General features: G+C 38.3%; 1 protein-coding gene across 1 annotated transcript in view; it reads right to left on the bottom strand.

Annotated features, from left to right (window-relative positions):
* The window catches only part of BTAF1 (B-TFIID TATA-box binding protein associated factor 1), a 95,551-nt gene extending 80,173 nt beyond the window's left edge, over positions 1-15,378 (bottom strand). The window contains exons 1-2 of the mRNA XM_004427825.3: positions 15,090-15,378; positions 1,939-2,062 (exon numbers count right to left, since the gene is read on the bottom strand). Coding sequence (XP_004427882.1) covers positions 1,939-2,062; positions 15,090-15,103 — 138 coding nt within the window. The 5' untranslated portion in view covers positions 15,104-15,378. The remainder of the gene's footprint in view (positions 1-1,938; positions 2,063-15,089) is intronic.
* Between the last annotated feature and the right edge of the window lie 6,301 nt (positions 15,379-21,679).

Here is a 21,679-nt window from a genome sequence, read left to right as displayed (position 1 = left end):
ACAATGGAATATTATTTGACAATAAAAAGGAATGAAGTAATGAGACATGCTATAATATGAAAGAACCTTGAAAATACTATTTTTTAAAAATATTTATTTATTTACTTATTTATTTTTGGTGAGGAAGATTGGCCCTGAGCTAACACCTGTTGCCAATCTTCCTCTTTTTGCTTGAGGAAGAGTGGCCCTGAGCTAACATCTGTGCCCATCTTCCTCCATTTTCTATGTGGGTCACCACCACAGCATGGCTTGATGAGTGGTGTAGGTCCACGCCCAGGATCTGAACCCGCGAACCCGGGCTGCCAAAGCGGAGCACATCAAACTTAACCACTATGCCACTGGGCCGGCCCCAAAAATACTATTTTATGTGAAAGAAAACAGCCACATAAGGTCACCCATTTATATAAAATGTTTAGAGTAGGCAAATCTATAGACAGAAAGTAGGTTAGTGGTTACCTAGGACTGGGTATGGGAGGTGGAGTGATGGAGAGTGACTGCTAATAGGCATGAAATTTCTTTTTGGGGAGATAAAAAATGTTTTAAAATTAGATTGTGATGATGGTTGCATATATCTGTGAATATGCTAAAAATCACTGAATTGTACACTTTACATGGGTGAATTGTATGGTATGTAAATTATATTTCAATAGAGCTGTTTAAAAAACAAAACCAAAAGGCAACAGGAAAACACTGAGAGCAGAGAAAAGAGGATAGGAGATGAGACAGTACTAAAGACAAACTTTGCCTCTTTTGGAATTATTTGATGGCAGCCAGTATGCTGGGGTCTGACTCAAGAAGACCTGAACTCACTTGGAAAGCTGGAAACCTTTTCTCAGTTCAGTACAGACTAGTCTTGTTCAATGTTTCTACTTTCAGCTCATTCAGTCCTCCATCTCTTCCCCTGGGATGAGAAGAAATGGGTATGCCTCTCTATCCCCCTACCATACACATTAATATAATATTGCCTAACATGCATCCTTCTCCATTCTGAGAACATGAAGCCTGCAGATGTCAAATCACTGTCTGTCTATCTACATCTTGGTTAGAAAGTTCTGATATCTAAGTGGGGAATGTGTTGAAAAGAGTCGCTGTTAGACCTTATGGTAGGAACTATATAGTGCAGATTCGTATATGCTGACAAAGGCCTTAGAACTCCTACTCATACAAATCAGGGAGGGACAAATGAGAATGAAAAGACACAGGAAGAGAGGTATCTTGGGGCTTCCAGTGTCTGGGCTATCATATTGCTTCCACACCCTATCTTCTATTTCATCCCCTCCTACACACACACACACAGCCCTCCTGTTTTTACTTTGCCTCCCAGAGAATTAAACACATGGAATTTGCTGCTTAATATCACACAGCCACACTTCTACAAGCCCACAGAGTTCAGTAAAAATACAGCCACTGCTTAGGAAAATAACATGGACTAGGATTATGAAAACACTGATCCACCAAAGCAGAAAACCTCTACTTTCAAAGAGCTGATAAATAAGAACGTAATGACAACTAGCTTCTCATATATTTCAATCACTGCCCAGGAGTATTCATCCATTTGAAAACTGCCAACCATAGTAATATTAGCCGTTAAGAACAAGTCAGACAACTAACAAACTAGATTAACAATTTAGTTCATTACCAAATTGGGTCAGATTCAAATTTGTGCCACAGGCAAAAGGTACTATGTTGTCCAATTCCTTAAACAATTAAATGTGATGCATAAAACAAAATGTTTTAATTGTGACAAAAAATAAATAAAAAAGAAATAGCAAAATTTCTTATATATTTGGAGAAATACTAGGATATTTAATGGAATTTGAAGACTACAAATTGTCACTAGAATAAAATAAGACAATTTCTATCTTTACTTTTATGTTCCTATCCACGGACAAATTTCTACAATTGTATTACACTAAAAGGAAAAAAAAGGGTTCTTACTTTAGATAAGAGATTATTTAGTTCATGAGGATGAAGCTTCACCACTTCTCCAAGTTGCTGTGCAGCAGCTTTTCTTGTAACTGGAGTAGTACCAGTATCCAGTAAGATAAAAAGACGGTCAAGCCTAAAACAACAAAAATATAATGGTTATTCTGAAACATGTTTCCTCACACGTATGTGAGTCAACAAATGTATTCAGCATCTACGAATGAAGACCTATGCTAGGGTTGCAGGAATTCTCTACTCTCAAGGTATCTGCTATGGGGGTGGGGTGAGTGGGTAAGGCAAGTGCACAAAAATTTAGAGTACAGGGTACAATAAGATATGTGTCAGAAAAGAAATACAAAGTGCTTTGAGGAGTGGGAACGGAGGGAGTACATACTATATCCCCAACTGTGTAATACTGAAAAGGCTTCATAAAAGAAATGGTGTATGAGATGGACCTTAACAGTAGAATAAGATTTCAATACTGGTGAAGATGAGGTGGTGAAAAGGAAAGGGGGAAGAACATCTGGAAGAGGGAATAATAAGACCACAGCAATACCAAAAAGGAGACTATATTCAGGGAAGTGAATAACACTGTTTGGTTGTAATTCAGGGTACACTTAAGAGAACAGTGGGAGACAGAGCTACAAAAGCAGCTAGAGCCCTATTGCGGAGACCTTGGAATGTAGAGTTCGACCAAGAAGTCTTAGGTTGAGAAAGTCATGAGACTGGAGCTATTAGATTAATCTGGCAGCACTGTGAAGCATGAAGTAAAATGGAAGGAAATTTTTAGAGAATTTTAGGCTAAAAGTGCAGACTTGAACTACAATCATGGCAAGAAACTAGAAAGAAGTTGGGAGAAATGCTGCAGAAGCATAGTAATTAAATGAAATGACAAGGAAATGAAAGGATTCTGAGACTACGAATCTTAGAAAATGAAGATATCACTAAAAGAAATGGGAAGAACTAGTGGAGGAGATGTTATGGGAAAAGATGACAAGTATACTAGTGACAGGATAGCTAGGAGAGACCAAAAAGGAAAGGTGGAAAAGAGATCTGAAGTTCAGGAAAAAGTTGAGACTAAAAGTACATAGGTATATGAGTCATTTGTATACAAGTGACAGATATGGCAATAGATTAGATCTCCGAGGAAAGAGTTTATAAGGGCGCATAGCATAATGGCACAAATTCCAGCGCCACAGTGGCACACTTCAAATCCCAGGTCTGCCACTTATCCAATGAATAAAGTCTGGAATAAAATCACAATGCCTTGTACTTGGAATAAGTGGGGAGAAATGGAAAATATGTTACTTTGTTTTTCGGATACAGGAAAATCCTAAAGTTTTAGAAAGGCAAAGTCACAAGTAACTACCACCAGCTGTCCACATATCATACAGGTCTAGCCCTCCCATCAAACTAGTAATCAGGCTCAGCGAGGCAAAGTGGATGCCACAGGTAATGAAAGGAAAGCAGCTTCATATATGGAATAAATGGGTACTTTAAATAAGATGGAAGGTGGCAAGGGGCAAGGTTATACTGACTGTGCTCAATCCTATATGCAGGGAGATTCAGCGAATACACCTTCAAATTTCATCTAATGAGGAAATGAAGCAAGCAAGGTCCCAAAGCTAACCATGAGCATTAAGCATTAATAAACTGCAAAGAGGCTCATATTTTACTTCTGGAATTCTTTTTCTTTCACAAAGAGCTAAAAAATTACAAAGGAAAGCTCTGAAAGCCTTTCATAAGAAAAAAACCTATAAGGGAGCAAATGAAATGGGTAGGTTTTTTTTTTTTTCTGGTAGTATTTATCAAACTAGCCAGTCACTAATAAGCACAAACTCATTGTAACTAGTAAGAAATATAACTAAAATGGATCTTTTTCAGTCAAGAAGGCTGAGGGTATTACGAAAACTTTTTAACTGTTTCACAACAAAACGCTAGGAGGCAAGGTTCAAATATTATAGTTAAGGGTACGTAAGGAGGACACAGTTTAAGAAAAATATTTGAAGGGGCTGCCCCGTGGCTTAGCGGTTAAGTGCGTGGGCTCCGCTGCTGGCGGCCCAAGTTCGGATCCTGGGGGCACACCAATGCACCACTTGTTAGGCCATGCTGTGACAGCATCCCATATAAAGTGGAGGAAGATGGGCACGGATGTTAGCTCAGGGCCAGTCTTCCTCAGCAAAAAAAAAAAAAAAAGAGAGAGAGAGACAGAGAAAAAGGATTGGCATGGATGTCAGCTCAGGGCTGATCTTTCTGGAAAAAAAAAAAAAAAAAGGAAAAAAGAAAAATATTTGAGGCAATTACAGCCAGTGACATAAAGACAAAAAGAGTAACACAACACAGTTTTTCCTTTCAGTATACTGAATGGCTCTCAGAGTGATTAGCACTCAGAGTGATTATAAATAATTTTTATAAGACATGCAAAAATTAATTTACTTTATACATATACCATGCATAGACACATCCACCTTTTGACATGATATTTCTCCCTATTCAATCAACGCTATCTAAATACTTGCCTTTACCCATTCATTCATCAGTTTTTGCTACAGGATTTGGTGAGCAGTGACTCAGAGAGACAGTGAGGCAAAAGGGAGAAAAATTTTTTTTCTGACAGTTGGTGTTCTTAAAAAGTTCTAAGTCAGACCCCAAATCTCTTCCCCATAAAACGACTTCCCTCGCCCGTCCCATACAGAACTCCCAGAATTCCTTTTGACTTATTTTCTTCTTTAAAACTTGTTGTGATGTTAAAGTTGATGAGAATCCTCTCTGAATCTTCACAACTACTATCTCTATACTGCCATGACCATGATTTTGAATGTCTATGCTCAATGAAATCTGCAAAAACAAATCTTACATATCTACAAACAACTTTCTCTAAGTATCAAGACAAATATTTATTTTAAATCTTCTATATTCTATGGCAGGCAAAATTATCAAAAACTAAATAAGTTTTATTATAAAGAATATATTAGTCAGGTCAAACTTATGCTACAGTAGACTTATATTTGCATACACTGCATGTATTTTTTATAACAATATCAAGCTCTCTTGTATGTGTACAGTTCATATAGAACCAAGACTTTCCTATAGGAAATAGTGGTAAAATGGAAAACAAACTGGAGGTCAGGAGACCTTTAAAAGTCCTACTTCTGTCACTTGTTAGAGGACTTAGGGAAGCACACTTAACTTTGCTTACCCTCTTATTTCAGAGGGTAAAACTAAATAATTTAGCCATATTTCACAGCTTCACATCATTATGGTACATTGTGGGGGTTTTTTGTAGTTTTTTTCCCCTTATATAACATAACATTTGTCATATCTCTGACTTATTTGATGCCAAGTTCTTTAGACTGCAAATCTGGAAAGATTTCAACTACTTCATAATTCCATTTCCTTGATGCAGTTTTTGCTTTTGTGACCAAAAGCAAAGCAGACTGCAAAATGAACACTCTAAGGAAGTAATAATACTAACCTGTTTATATACCCATGTATAAAGTTAAAAGAAAATTGACAGTTTTCAAAGTTTTCCCCAACCATTTCCACTTTCCTCAAGCCCCAATTACCATTCCCTGTTCCTTAAAATGGAATGGACTACTTCACTGAGTAGATCTCTAGGCTATGCAACACAAATTATCACAAGTTCATCCTCATTACCTCTAAAAATTGGTCTTTATACTTATCCTGTTTCAGATGAAAAGAGAATCCTCACTCCTCTTCGAGAATTAGATATTGTCCTACTGTTTTCTTGATACCATACCCTTCTATTTTCATTCAATTATTCTTTCTCCAATATCTTAAATCACTGCTTTATTAATCCATTCCCTTCTATCTTCAAATATGCAGAAGTCTCTAACAAGAAAATAAACTGCTTGACCCCACCTTCCAGAATACTTTCTTTTCACTGTTAAGCATCCTGAAGAAGTGTTTAAAATCACTTCTCTTATTTCCTCACCATACACAATTTAATTATCAGTCAAGTTTCTATCTTTGTCTACTACTGAAATAACACACCTGAAGGTCACCAATGAGCTTGTAAGCTCCAAATCCAATTTTTTTGTAAAACCAATTTTCTTGACTCTTCTATGACATCTGATATCAGCAAGTATCCCATTCTTAAAATACTTGCCTTCTTAAATTTTCACAACATTATATGACCCTGTTCTTCTCCAAACACTTAATTCTTTCCTTGGTTTCCCTACTGTTACCACTCTTAATATGAACATTCTCCCAGATTCAATCTTTGGCTGCTCATCTCTCACCAATTTCTCCCTTAGGAAACTACTGTTATTTGCTTAAACTATAACACAGCACAAATAATCCTCAAATCTAGCCCGTCTGGGAGCTCCAGTGCCACCCTTTCAACTGCCTAGTGAGCATAATCTCATACTAATATGATCTTATTGCCAGATTTACTTCCTAAAGCACCCTTTGATCAAATTACTGTCTTACTCAAACTTTCAATGGCTCACCCTTACCTATCAGATAGTAATCAAAAACAAAAAAGTATCTCCCCAACATGAACCTTTATGATTTCCACAATTTTGTCTGTACTGTTTCCTCACCTTGGAATGTCTTTTCTTGGTTCAATTCTTCAGCTAGTTCCCATCCATCAAGATTTAAAGTCCTCTACCCTCTTGTAACCATCTCAGACAACTATACCATAGAAATTACTTCCTCTTCTAAAATCCACAGGAATTCTCATCTTGAATAGCCACTTTGGTTATTATGCTTTGTTTTGTAGCATCTCTTACATTAATTTGTCACTTGATGTCTTATGTTCCTCATTACGATTCATCTCCTTCACCGATCCTTTTTGTCCCTCACAATACTTTGCAGAGTATCTTTGCAGTGTCTTTGCACAGTAATCAAATATTTGTTGAGTAGTCAGTATTTACTGTAATTAAAATTATAGATCAAGTTCAAGTTTCTTGGGGGCAAGTTTAAGCAACATTTTTAGGAAGAAAAAGTGTGCTATATTACAATTGTTTTTGCTTCGAGAAAAATCCTTAATCTCTAATAGCTATATTACATAAAAACAAGTTATAAAGATAGCAGAACTGATGCCAAGGTAATGTTTCAGTAAGTGAAAAGATCAGCACAGCAGTATTTAGCATTCTGAACATCAAGGTAGTTATGCCTGCTCCAAACAGCACGCTGAAAGAGACCATGCAGTAGGCACTGTATTCCTTCAATAATTTCCCTTCCTAAACTTTCCTTTAGTCCCCTGCTACCCAGCTTCATTAGAACCACACTCCTGCCCAAAGACCTTCGACTCCCCTCTAACCTAATGCTGATCCTGTCTCACAGCCACACAGTTCCTCTTGCCTCTCCTTTCTGCAAAGCCTTTTATCCCAATGCCATGTCTTGTCACCTCTGCTCCTCCACCAGCCAACTTCCCTGAGGGCAGCAGATCAGCTCACACTCTCATCCAGTTCTAGGCCTGTTTATTCTCACATCTTCCACCTTGGTGGTAGCCAAACTTGCCTCCCTGAAGAGAGGAATGGGGACATAAGATTGCTTCTTTGGTCCTCTTGACTCAAAGCCCCTTTTGGAGTTCTCCATTCCTCTCTCAGGACAGCAGATTAGACACCACACAAAAGGAAGAACAAAGGGAGAAGCAGACCAGTATCTGACAAGAGGGAGTCTGACCTGTTACCCCAGGGTAGCCAGCTATGAGGCTAGCAAGGTAAGCATCAGGGCCAGGCCACAATGGAAAAGGCTGGTGTAGTGAACTGGTGGGGGAGGAGGAAAGGGCATGAGACAGGATCAGTATTATGTCGGAGGGCAGATAGGGCCCTTGGTGAGGGAGAGGTCTGAAGGAAGCTAGGTGGTCAGAAGAGAAAGAAAGTTAAAAGAAGGGCTGACTGAGGGAACACAGTACTTACCACAATACTTCTTTTGGCTAAACCTTCTCTTGCAGAACAGCTAGTAGAAAAAATGCCATTCTTCATTCTCTGAAGGATAGACAGATGGAGGAGAAAGAGGTAACAGATGTCAAGCTGAATGGAAAGTACCAAAGACTGTAGAAGAATAACTTAAATAAAACATAAGGCAATTATATTTGACAATATCCACTAGTTATGAATCTAGTGATGATAAGAAATCTGGCCCATTTTCAATTTGGATTTTAATTCAGGGAGATAACTATATAAGAGATGATTCATGTCTCGTTTACCAACGTGTGATGTCAGGCAACTGCTCTAAAGACTGCCTAGAAAAAGAAAAGAGTACATGGAAGTTTGTAGAGGTTATGCTGGCAGCTACAATCTAACCCCTCTTCTGCTGTTTGCATTTTGATAATTCATAAAGATAGATATAGAAGAACCTGAAAGAAATCATATGGATTTTCTACCACGTCCTAGATCACTAATTCATCGTTAATAAACAAATACATGTTGCATTTCCACTTCTATGCCATTTGAGGATGAAAAAAAAGGTACAATCATGCATTGCTTCTATGTTCTGAAAAATGCATCATTAGGCCATTTCATCATTATGAAAACATCATAGAGTGTACTTACACAAATCTAGATGGTACAGCCTATTACACACCTAGGCTAATGGTACTAATCTCATTGGACCACCGTTGTATATGCAGTCTGTCATTTACTGAAACGTCGTATGCCGTGCATGACTGTATAAGATATAACTTCCTCAATCTACTTCCAATCTCAATATTCTCAGAATAAATTTAATCTCTGAAAAATTGTGGAAGGTCAACTGACAGAACATCTTACAAGGGTGGCTTTGTAACCTTTACCTAAAAGAGAATGATCAGTTAACTTTGTCCATTTTGTTATGCATTTTTTACATTTAGCAAAAGTGCAGTAAAATTTAAAACAGAAACTATTTTAATTTTTACTTCTCTGTGTTACTTAGGGAATAAGGAAAGAAAATAAATTTCTGATATGACCACTAAGTACTTAGTACTTAATATGTACTAAGTCCCACATATTATCATTAAGCAAAAAAGTTATGGTCAAAGGAAACAATTTTCATGAAATTCTCTAGACTGGTGTTTTAAAATGTATACCTTCTAGTTCATATTGTGGGTAATTTGAAACTATGTTAATTTTTGTGTTCTTTAAACAAGAAAGTACATTAATTTAAGATACCACATAGAACACTATCAATATACTGATGTGAAACCACACCAAAGCCAGGTGCGAGGCCAGGTGCATGCTAGATAAATTACATTCCCCATCTCCCACCCTAGAATATAAACTCCATGAGAATGGGGACTTCATTTTTGTTCTCTGCTATATCTCCAGCACCTAGAACACAGAAAGCATTCCATAAATACTTGTCAAATGAATGCTGAAAAAGTACAATCAAGCTGTTATTTCCTTCAGGACATTTTTTCTGAACTTCCACTCCTGATCCAACAACTTATGCCTTTTGTATGACTTTATCTTAAAGATAAAATCTAAGTTATTTAGCAGAAATACCTATGGTTTTAAAACTTCATACAAAATTGCACACTTTGGTTAAAATGGGCTGGCCCCATGGCTTAGCGGTCAAGTGCGCGCGCTCGGCTGCTGGCGGCCTGGGTTCAGATCCTGGGCGCGCACCGACACACCGCTTCTCCAGCCATGCTGAGGCCGTGTCCCACATACAGCAACTAGAAGGATGTGCAACTATGACATACAACTATCTACTGGGGCTTTGGGGGAAAAAAATAAATAAATAAAAATTTAAAAAAAATGGTTAAAATGGTGAATTTTATGTTATGTGTATTTTATCACAATTTAGAAACAACAACAACAAAAAACCTTTATACAAGTACCTTGAGGTATAACCCAAAGAAATAGAGAGGAATTTACCAGAGGGATTTATTATTATTTTTTTTTTTAATTTTATTTATTTATTTTTTTCCCCCAAAGTTCCAGCAGATAGTTGTATGTCACAGCTGCACATCCTTCCAGCCGCTGCATGTGGGACGCGGCCCCAGCATGGCCGGAGAAGCAGTGTGTTGGCTCGCGCCGGGGATACGAACCAGGGCCGCCAGCAGCGGAGTGCGTTCAACCAACCGCTAAGCCACGGGGCCGGCCCAACCAGAGGGATTTAAATGCAAAAGCTTCTATAATGCCTCCTCTACCTTTCCTGGCTTTTTTGTTCCTACATTTTTTTAAGTATGCAATTTTTGATATATTATAATTTACAACAGTCCCTCTGTCAATCCTATAATGGATTGAAATTAGCAGTAACAGAGGAACAGTACCAGCAAACACAAGAAACCTGTGCTGTCCTATATAGGTAATTAAGATCATTTTAGCATTTTTCCTGTTAGTAGGAAGGATCCACTGGAACTTCCCCCACATCAAGAAACTTCCTTTTATCTGGCAGAATAGGCCTGTTGAAACAATGTTTCTCTGAAGTATCAGCAGTACAGAGAGAGAATTAACAAAACTGAGCAAAGTTTTGCTCATAGGTAACGATTTGTTTCTTCTATAAGAGGGTGTGTTTCAGTTTTTTCCTGAACCTTTTCTGAACACTGCATCATTTTCAAATGCAAAGATGTATGTCACAGACCTAAGGTATGGCTTCTAGAGAAGTCAAATCATAATTACTGTCTAGGCATTTTAGACATGACCTTTATAGCTCAGATCACTGAGGAAAAATTCTCTAAATTATATTTTTAAATGTTCTCTATATGATGAAGGAAAAACTATGTTCATACTAGCTAGTCAATGCACAACAGTCAACTCAATCAATTTTGTGGTATAAACAGGAAAAGGTAGAAAAAACAACCTTAAAAAAAATCTGTATTAAGCCATGGAACCCAACAGTGTCACAGATTCACCATCTTCTGTAATGAGCACAATAAGCCTTAACAATCCCTCTAAGGTTGCCTTTACTGTTGATAGCCCAACCCCAATTAGGTGACAGATAATACTGGAAGAAAGGCTCACAAAGCAAAACAGCAGTAGTCAAAGATTTAACAATTATGATTTCAACTGTTTGCAAGCAATTCTGAAAGCCGTAATATATACTAATTTGTATTTTTGCTGAGGTTGGTTTTATAGGAGCAAGTAGCTACTGAGTGAGCTTAGCTGACTTGCCAGCATTCACATCTTAAGGATAACATTGTTCTCTCTACTCCTACATTTGTATACTGTCTCTTTTATTAAGGGTCTAAAGGAGTCATACACTTTTCAGTAATATTTCACTACATTTTATGGAGAACTTCAAACGGTATAATTGTATTTGCAATTCTGGAGAGTCCCAGTTTGTTTGTTTGCTTTTGCAAGATTTAACTCACTCACAGATCAAGAGTTGACCGTGCATTTCATAATTTGCCACATTCTTACCATTCAAAGTATAGTAAAACTAGGCCTTTATAAAACTATAAGCAGGATCTAAAAACTTTGATCACACAAAATGCAAGGTTACATTACATCCAATTTGTATTATAAAAGGCCACACTACCACAGAATTGTACTATACTATAAACTTTTAAGAATAGTTCTGATAATATTTATGTTTTTTAAATTATAATCCTTGCCCATATTCAAAGCTGTAGTGAAAGTTTTTCTTCCTGAGGAAAAACTGTAGCTAAACTCAGAAGCACTCACTGAAAAACACTGGAAATATTCTACTATACATAAGTTACAGTAAAGTCATGACAGGTATTAAAACAAAATCACTCATTCATTTTTAAAAAAATGTATTGAGCACCTACTAGGAGACAAGCACTCTGCTGGGGATAGAAAGATCAGATATATTCCCTTCTCTCACAGAGCTTATGTAAATCCAAACGGGGGGAGAACCATTCAACAATCAATTACAAAGTATGATAAATATTATGATTAATAGAAGTACACATTGCTGCAAATAGCTCAGATGAAGGAAAATCAAAGAAGGCTTCCCAAACAAAGCAACATATAGGTTTAGACTCAAAAACTGAGGTTGGAATTTGCCAGACTTGTGGGGAGGGGGCGAGCAGGCAAGAAATGTTCCAGAGGTAAAGACTGGGAGGTGAGAACACAGATTCGGAATGAAAGGAAGAGGGGGAAAAGAGGAGAGAGAAAGAGATGCAGAGAACTTGACACAAGATGAAGCTAAAAGGTGAAGCAGGAACCAGATCACAAAGGATCTGGTAACAATATGTTTAAGAAATCTGCACTTTATCCTAAGGCAACAGAAAACAATTAAAGTGTTTTAAACAGAAAAATGACCACACTAAAAATTGCATATTAGCAAATAATATGGCCAAAGTGAAAAATAAATTAGAAAGAGGTGCCATGGGAGGCAGGAAGAGCAAGTGACTGCTGCTGCTGCAGGTGTCTTGAATTAGAGATGATGCTGGCTGGTATGGAGTAGGATTGAGGAATTGGTATGCAAAGAAAAAAGACTGGCCAGAGAAACATTAGAAAGGCAGAACCAACAGGATTGGGTTTGGTGACTGGCTAGATGGGGGGAATGGAGGGAGGGAGAAGTCAAATATTATTGCTAGATTTCTAAACCTGGCAGCTGAGGGAACAGTGGTACCAACTTACTATTTCCCTTCTGTTGGAAATATTTCCAAGGTCCTAAAAATATTACACAGTGGTCTAGAGGTTAAGATTTGGAGCTCTCACCGCCTTGGCCCTCAGTTTCCGGGTCAGGGAACCACATCACCCGTCTGTTGGTTGTCATACTGTGGTGGCTGCAAGTTGCTGTGATGCTGAAAGCTATGCCACCGCTTATTTCACCCACGACGGACAGGTTTCAGCAGAGTTTTCAGACTAAGACAGACTAGGAAGAAGGATCTGGCCACCCACTTCTGAAACAATTGGCCATAAAAACCCTGTGAATAGCAGCAGAGCACTGTCAATATAATGCCGAAGATGAGAGGATGGTGCAAAAAAGACCGGGCAGGGTTCCACTCTGCTGTACTCAGGGTCACTAGGAGTCAGGATTGCTCCAAGAGCACTAGCAGCAAAAAATATTACATAGCTTCTTTTCAGTTATGCACACTGATATGAACAGTGCAAAAAATATTTTAGATTTGATTCTGGCAAATAGATTTTTATCTCTTGAACTATCTTCCACCTATTCTCCATAAAGTAATATTAAAATGAGTCTGTATTCCACAAGCATACACCAACAGGAGAGAAGGGAAATTTAGTTACTAACGAAATGTGCTTAGCCCACAAAGAATGCAAGTTTGAAATTAACGTTTGCTGTTCAAAGTGAATCTGCAAATGAAACAGACAAGAACTGACAGTATCCCCAAAACACAGAAGGTGTCTCAAAAGTGTTTTCTTTGAATTATATTACCAAAATAAGCACCAGAGTAGCTCTTTCATAAAACCATGAAAGGCTTTTTTTTCTGAGCAGAATTTAATAGAATTTTGTCAAAGCCAATAAGAAAGAATCTACAGAAAAAAGAGCACTACCTTTTGAAATCCAATATCAAGAACAAAAGGCAGTAGCTTTCAAAACTCAATCATTTAGGGGCCAGCCCACTGGCATAGTGGTTAAGTTCTCGCGCTCTGCTTCTGCAGCCCAGGGTTCACAGGTTCGGATCCCGGGCGAGGACCTACCCACAGCTCATCAAGCAATGCTGTGGCAGGCATCCCACATAAAATAGAGGAAGATGGGCAAAGATGTTAGCTCAGGGCTAATCTTCCTCAACAAAAAAAGGAGGATTGGCAATGGATTTTAGCTCAGAGCCAGTCTTCTTCACACACACACACACAAAAAAACCAATCATTCATTCAGAAATTTAGGTGCCCTAAACGTCTGTAAATAGATTAGTACTGGCCAAACAGAGTAGGCTCTTTCTAAACACTTTCATTTTGTCTCTATAAAACTATATCCAATACTGTGAAAATATACGTACTCGGCTCTAAGAAAGGAATTTCAAGATCTACTCATTCCCTTAAACATTGTATCACCTGGTAAACAAATCTCACATTAAGTGTATGTATCAGTGTATGTATATGGGAGGTAACAAACTAGAAGATACTTGCAAATGCTGAAAATACCACTTGCATTTTCAAGGGAGTTTTATATATCACAAAATAAGAATTTTCCTCACCTTGAATGGATTCAATTAATCTGTGAAATAAAAATTAGATGCCCCATACTACAGGTACCTAGCAACCCCCTTCACCTAACTCCCATGGGTTTCTCCCACACACTATTTCATCAGTTATCTAGGGAGTCTGTGAGGGATGGCTTATCCTTTCACTCGAAAAACAGGTAAAGCTTGAGCACACATTGTGGTCAAGAAATGTGTTCAATTAATTATGAAAAATGAATGAAAACTATTTGTTTTCTGAACTATCATTTTTTCCTTCAGTCTATGTGGTAGAAGAACTCAATTCTCAGAAAAACTTACCTCATCAACGCTAATGAACTTGGTGAATCCTTCTGATTGCTATCAGAGGAACTATCCCCTACCTCCATGTACACATCTACTAAAATCAAACCTCTGACAAAAAGTTTTCCCACCATTCCATCACACTGGAGGAAAGGAGGACTTTCCTTCTATAGCTACACAGATACACGTCTTCTTAGGTCTTCCTAAACTTTCCTGTTGATAGGCAACATTTTACAATAATTTAAGATTTGTGATATATCTTTCACAAAGTTAAGGAAGATGGCGCTAATACAATAATTTGCCACAGATTACAATGCTGACGGCTAAATGTTTACTGCTAAACAAAAGGAAGACTTATACTATAACGTGAGGGAAAAGTCCTCAGGAAAGAACACATCCCTAAGGCCATAAATAAAAATTTTTAACATAATTAGAAGGTCACTTAGATAATAGTAATTCAAGTCTCCCCAACTTCGACAGTTACTACCCAAGTTTTCCCGTGAAACAGAGGTTAGGGATCAGCCTTAAATACTAAGAAAGATAAGAGACTCTCCTAGAACTGAAAGAGGGAAGAGAAACCAGACAAGAGAAACATGGTGAGGAAAGAGAAACACCAGCTCTACCGTGGAGAGTTCTAGTCAACAAGAAAAAGACATTTTTGAACGGATTTACGAGGAGTAACCCGAGCCCAAACCCCCGCAGACCGAGGAGCGAACTCTGAAGTCTGTGGAAGACGGCGCCCGGGCGCAGTGACAATGGGAACCGCTCCTTCCTCGGAGTGGGGGCACCAAGAGGAGACCGTGCCTCGCCAGGGCCGCCCTCCCGCCCGCTCGCCAGGAGCGAGACCCACCTGGAAACCGCCATGGCCGGGTGCCGGCGGTTCGGGGCTCCCCGCGAGCTACGCGCCGCGCCGCTGAGGCGCTAGTTTCCAGAGAGCAGAGCAGCGCAGGCCCAGGCCGCGGAGCAGAAGGGAGCGGCCGGTGCGGCGCGGGGCGTCCCGGCGCGGGCCCTCGGGCATCTGCCCCGCCGCCTACCCGAGCTCGTCCCCGCCGCGGCTGGGGAGCAGGGGTCTGAGACAGAGGCAGAGGCGGCAGTCCTCCGACCCGCACGACTTCAAACCCGGTGCCCCCAGCTCCGCTCTTTGCTGACGCAGGCGTCGGCACGCCGGACTTAGCGTCAGCGCGCCGGAAGTGACGTCAGCACCCCGCGAGGAGCGCCTCTCGGCCGGAGAGGCAAAGGAGTAAGAGCGCGTTTGGCGTGGTGGTATGCGCCTGAAAAAAATCTCTTTGTGCTCGTTTGGAGCGGGTCATTAGTCTTAAAACGAGGCGAGAATGAGAAGTAAGGGTTCCCTTATTTTCTAGAGAAGGAAAAATGGCGATTTAGCCAAGGTTCGGGAAGTTCAAAAGCTTGGTTTCTAATTCTTCACCGCCCGGATCTTCATCAGACTGCTTCTAGAGAAAGCATGATCCGAAGGGCCTTAGGATGCTCTAGTCCAGGTGGCGATGCCAGTGGAAGGAGTGAAATCAAGAAAGATCTGCAGTGGCACTTAGGACACGGCTCAGATGTTTGCCGTATTTGCCAGAAGTTCTGCATAGGTGTTGGAGGGAAGGCCTTCTGCCAACCATTTTGCTAAGTTTGATTTCTTAATTATTTATGTTGTTGGTACGGTCATTTTCTCAACTAGATGTAGAAACTCCGTGTGTGTGTGTGTGTGTGTGTGTGTTTTGGCTTATCTGGCTATTCAGTCGCTTCATTAGGCTTTTAAACATTCTTATTTCTTCAGTTTCTTCAGTCGAGCCCATCTTAGAAGCCACCAACAGATTAATCTTCAAAAAACACTGCTTTTATCGTGTCACTCCTCTGCTTGTAAAACTTGCCCATTGGCTTCTCATTACCTGAAAAAGCTATGTCTCAACCTTTGAGTCTATTTTTCATCCATAAAATGAGGTCATGTTATCTAGAAGAGCTTACAAGAGCTTTGTAAACCATAAAGTAGTATGTAAATGTAAGGGGAAAGAAACTACCTGCTACGTGGTAGGCATTTGGCATGGATTATCTCATATAATTGGTAGGCCAACCCTGGAAAGTAAGGGTTTTTTTTTTTTTATTGTTAGTAAATACAGAGCGAGATTTTATTCTTGTGAATGTTTTCAGCCTTCAGCCTTAACTAATGAGTTTCTTTTAAATCTGTAAAGTTTTAATCTTCACTTAAGAGGTGAGAAAACTAAGCTCAGAAAGTTGAAGTAATTTGCCCGAGATCCAAGCTAGTAATAATATATACTGTTGTTCATTCATTCAGCAAATATTTATTTGGCACTTGATCTGTGTGAAACACTCTGCTAGGCACTGTCTATACTATTAGACAAAATCTGATTCAGCTGATGTTCAAGTAGTTTCACATTTCACAGCCTCCTCCCACCGCATTCTCAATTTATCTCCCACCACTGAAACTAACAAGCAGGTACTATTTAGTGATTGTGTGCTACACTCATTTATTCAGCCAAAATTAAGTACCTACCATGTGCTAAACTCTGTAATAGAGATTTAGGCTTCAAAAGAAACCAAAACAGACAAGGTGCCCACTCCGGTTGGACTTACATTTTAATGGAAGAAAAAAGATAAACAAGAACATATGTTTATATGCTATGTAAACGTAATGATGGGATAGAGAGGGTGATTGGAGACTCTAGACTAGGTAATTAGGGAAAAACCAAAGAGGTGCGTAAGCTGAGGCCTGAATAACAAAAGGGAGCCAGCTGTGGGAAGACCTGGGGAGCCTTCCAGGTAGAGGATAGATCTGGTGTAAAAGCCTAAGAGAAGTCTGCTGTGTTGGGAGATGAGCTGGGAGAGATCGAAAGGGGCCGTTGTAAGGAATTTGGATTTTACTCTAGATGCAGTAGAAAGTCATAGGAGGGTTTTAAGCACATGAGTAAAATGATCTGACATGCATTTTAAAAATGTTACTCTTTAATATCCAAGAGATAATTAAATATATAGTTCTAAATGACATTTAGAAGAGAGGAAAGGCCTGGTATTATAGGTTTCTAAGGGATAAGTGTAATAATCAAATACATTGATTTCTGAGGGATAAGTGTAATAATCAAATATATTGATGTCAGACTGACTTCTGTTTAAACCCTTCCTCACCACACTTAACAGCTGTGTGTTCAAGTGAGTTATATAAGCTTTCTAAGCCTCAGTTCCTTCATCTGGGAAATGGGGATAATAATGATACCTCATAGAGTTGTGGTGAGGATTCAATGAGATAATGAATATAATACATTTAACCAAGTGACTACCACAACAAGCACTCAAAAATATTAACTACATTGATTATTCTTTTTGTTAACTTTGTGACCTTGAGCAATTTATTTAACTTCTATGTCTCAATTTCCTCAGCTGTGAAATGGGGGTAATAGTACTGGTCCACCACCCTTATCTGAAACCCCTGTCAGGTGGTTTTCTGAATTTAGAATTCTTTAGATTTTGAGAAGTAATCCAATGCATATACCTTGTATTATGTCATACCCCAGCAGCTTCTAGGGCAGTAGCCTATAATCAATACATTTATGGTTCTGCAGCAAAATGTATGAATAGCCATAGTAAGAGAAATAAATAAAAGACTATAAACAGCGGCATGCCAGTGCAGGTCAGGTTTTGCTGCCAAATGAATTTTTTTAAAGTATGGTTTTCAGACCTTTTTCAATTTCAGAACTGTAAATAACAGATCATGGACCTGTACTTTGTAAAGGTGTTTTTAAGAATTAAATGAGTTGATACGTGTTACGTGTAAAAAATACTACGTGGTAAATAAATATTAGCTATTATTTTTTACCACCAGAAAGGTAGCTTCAAAAATCAGTGGCAAAAGAAGGAACTATTGAACAAAGAATATTGGGTAATTGGCTCTCCATGTGGAGGAAAAAATCAAATCCCTACTTCTTACCATGTCCCAAAATAAATCTCAGATGGATTAAAGATCTAAAAATGAAAAACAGAACTCTAAAACTATTAGACTATATTGAAGAATATTTTGACCTCGGGGTAGGGAAGGATTTCTTAATGCACAGAAAAATACTTACCATTGGGGGAAAAAGTAAGTAAACTTGAACCCACTGAACTGTAAAACTTGGGTATTGCAAAAGGAAAACATCCAAGGCAAGGGGGAGGGAGATTGGCTTTCTGTGAGTCTCTTCTAAGAGCAGAGAAGAACTTTCCCAGACGCTGAGAGCAAACTTCACAAAGTGTGCAGAATTGGGTCACACACTTATAACTAAACTAACTGCTGGCAGTGGGGATGGAATTATCCTTAGACCACCCAGGACATGAGAATGGAGTCAGCATCCCCTGAGACAAGCTCTACTGGGAGAGCTGAAAAGATGGCTGCTTCATCTCTAGTCATCGTACATCCAGGGAAAAGAAGGAAAAGGAAGGAGTAAGACATAGTGTTTGCCTCAAGAAAGCAAAAATCTTCCCAGTAATTCTTAGCAGACTTAGATCTCATTGGCCAGAGCTGTGTCACCTGGCCATTATAACTGCAGGGGATTCTGGGAAGATAGTGGAATGATACATCACCTACCTTTATCCTTCTCCTATGATCAAAGGGACTTTGATATGCATATAAAAGTATACATTATCAGTTAAATTATTTAGACTTTTACATCAAAATTATTAGATCTACAGTTATATTGTTACCTAATGCTAAACACAAAAATAAATTTTAGATGGATTAACAGGTTAAATTAAAAAAATAAAAATATAAAAATGTATATATGTTAAATTTTATGTATAAAATCTCAAATGAGATTTGATATGGATGAGAACTATGCCGTGCTGTAGTGAAGTGAGAGAAGAGCAATTGTGAAAGGAGGTGGAAAAGGAGAACCAGCATAGTACCCCAAACACTGGTCCATACCCAGGCCTCTGGTTGAGATAAACATATGGAGGAAAGCATGCACGTGAACGTTGAGGATCTTGAAATTAAATTTTTAAAAAATCTATGTAGGGCTAAACACTTCTCGAGAAGTTTTCAGGTGTCCTCAGGGATACATATACTCCAGTTTAAAGATGACCGGTCTAGGGAAACACTCTTGTACACAAAAAGATCTCTATAAGGGTGTTCACTGCAGCATTCTTTATCATCGAGAAAACGTGGAAACGACCTAAATGTCCATCAGTAGAGTGACAGATAAACTAAATGTAATATAGTCATATGATGGGCTACCAACAGCAGTAGGTAAAGTAAATTAACTACATATGCCAATCTACAAAAAATCTACATATGCCAATATGGATGAAGCTCAAAACCATAAATTGAGTAAATGCAAGATGCAGAACAATATTTACAATACCATACAATTTTTATGAATTCTAAAAACTATACTCACAAAGTAGTACTATTTGTATTTTCAAAATTACGAATTATTTCCAACATATGTAAAAATATAGAGAATAAAATCCACCCATATACTCACCATCCAGGTTTAACAAATATTAATATTTTACCATATTTGCTTCAGATAATTAAAGGTAAAATTGAGGTCTTTTACTACTCTCTAATCCCATTCTCCTCCCTACCTTCCCAGAAATAACTATTACTATGAAGTTTGTGTGTATACTTCCTGTCCATAATTTTATCATTTTGCTACATGTATGTGTTCCATAAACAATGAACAGTATCATATAAGCTTGTTTTTAATTAATGAATTAATTATGTTTTCAAGATCTATTCTATTGTATGAAAATCCATAATTTAGGGGCTGGCCCAGTGGCATAGTGGCTAGTTCACGCACTCTGCTTCGGCGGCCCAGGGTTTGCAGGTTCGGATCACAGGTGCAGTCCTACGCACGGCTTATCAAGCCATGCTGTGGCAGGCGTCCCACATATAAAGTAGAGGAAGATGGGCACATATGTTAGCCCAGGGCTAATCTTCCTCACCAAAAAAACAAAGCAAAACAGAACAAAAAATCCATAATTTATTCATTTCTCATTGCTATTTAGGTTTTTCCAATTTTTCATTATTATAAATGAAGCTGCAATGACTATACTTGACAGGAGTTTTACATTTATGTGCATAAACAAGTATACAATTATTGCAAGTGGATTGAAAGAATATACCCCAAACTTATAATAAAAAAGCTGATTACCCTTGGCTAGGAGTTAGGTGGGGAGGAAAATGGGATTTGAGAGGGGTAATGGAAATAGAAGAGTTATGTGACATTTTTTTCTTAAAAAATTGTGGAAGGCAAATATGACAAGATATTAATATATGTTAATTCCTAATGGTAGGAACATAACTTTTAAATTATTATTTTCTATTTTTTCCAATATTTATTATGAAATTTTTCAAAAATACAGTAAAGTTGAAAAAAATTATGCAGTGAACACCCATATACCTACCACTTAGATGCTATAATTAATATTTTACTGTATTAGCTTGATCACATAACTACTACTCATTTCTCTCTATTCATATCATCCATATTATTTTTTATATATTTAAAAATAAATTGCAAACATCAGTACTTCATCCCTAAACAATTCAGCATGGATATCATTAAGTTGGGCTTAATAATCGTTTACAGGTTTGGCTTCTTTTTTAGGTAAAATTTACATACAATGAAATATGCAAATCTTAAGTATAACCCGAATCTCTACAAGATACAGTATATTGTCATAACCCCCAGAAACTTCCTTTCTATCCCTTCCTCATTACAAACCTCCATTCATCCCCCGGAGGCAGCACTTTTCTGATTTTTTCCCACCATTGATTAGTTTTGTTTGTTTTATAACTTCATATAGATGCAGTCATACAATATGGGCTCTTTTGTGTCTGGCTTCATTTGCTCAACATTATGGTTTGGAGATTAATCCACTTTGTTGCATGTTGCAGTAGTTCATTCCTTTTTATTGCTGAGTAATAAACAGATTGTATCACAATCTGTTTATCTATGCATTTGCTGATGGATAATTGGGTTGTTTCCACTTTGGGGCTATTATGACGAATAAAGTGCTATGAACATTCTTGTACCCATCTTTTTGTAGTCATATATTTTCATTTTCTTTGGGTAAATACCTAGGAGTAGAATGGCTGGATCATAGAGTAGATGTGTATTTAACTTTATAAGAAAATGTAAAACGGTTTTCTAAATTGATTGTACAGGGCTGGCCCCCTGGCTTGGCGGTTAAGTGCGCGCGCTCCGCTGCTGGCGGCCTGGGTTCGGATCGTGGGCGTGCACTGACGCACTGCTTCTCCAGCCATGCTGAGGCCGCATCCCACATACAGCAACTAGAAGGCTGTGCAACTATGACGTACAACTATCTACTGGGGCTTTGGGGGAAAAAATAAATAAATAAAATTAAAAAATAATAATAATAAAAAATAAAGTGATTGTACAGTTTATACTCCTACCAGCAATGTATGAGTGTTCAAGCAATCAA

This window comes from Ceratotherium simum, chromosome 6 (assembly GCF_057802395.1).
Source record: "Ceratotherium simum simum isolate JZ-2026a chromosome 6, ASM5780239v1, whole genome shotgun sequence".
NCBI classification, from domain to species: domain Eukaryota; kingdom Metazoa; phylum Chordata; class Mammalia; order Perissodactyla; family Rhinocerotidae; genus Ceratotherium; species Ceratotherium simum.
Note: the sequence above shows the minus strand (reverse complement) of the source record. Positions and strands in the feature narration are given on the sequence as shown.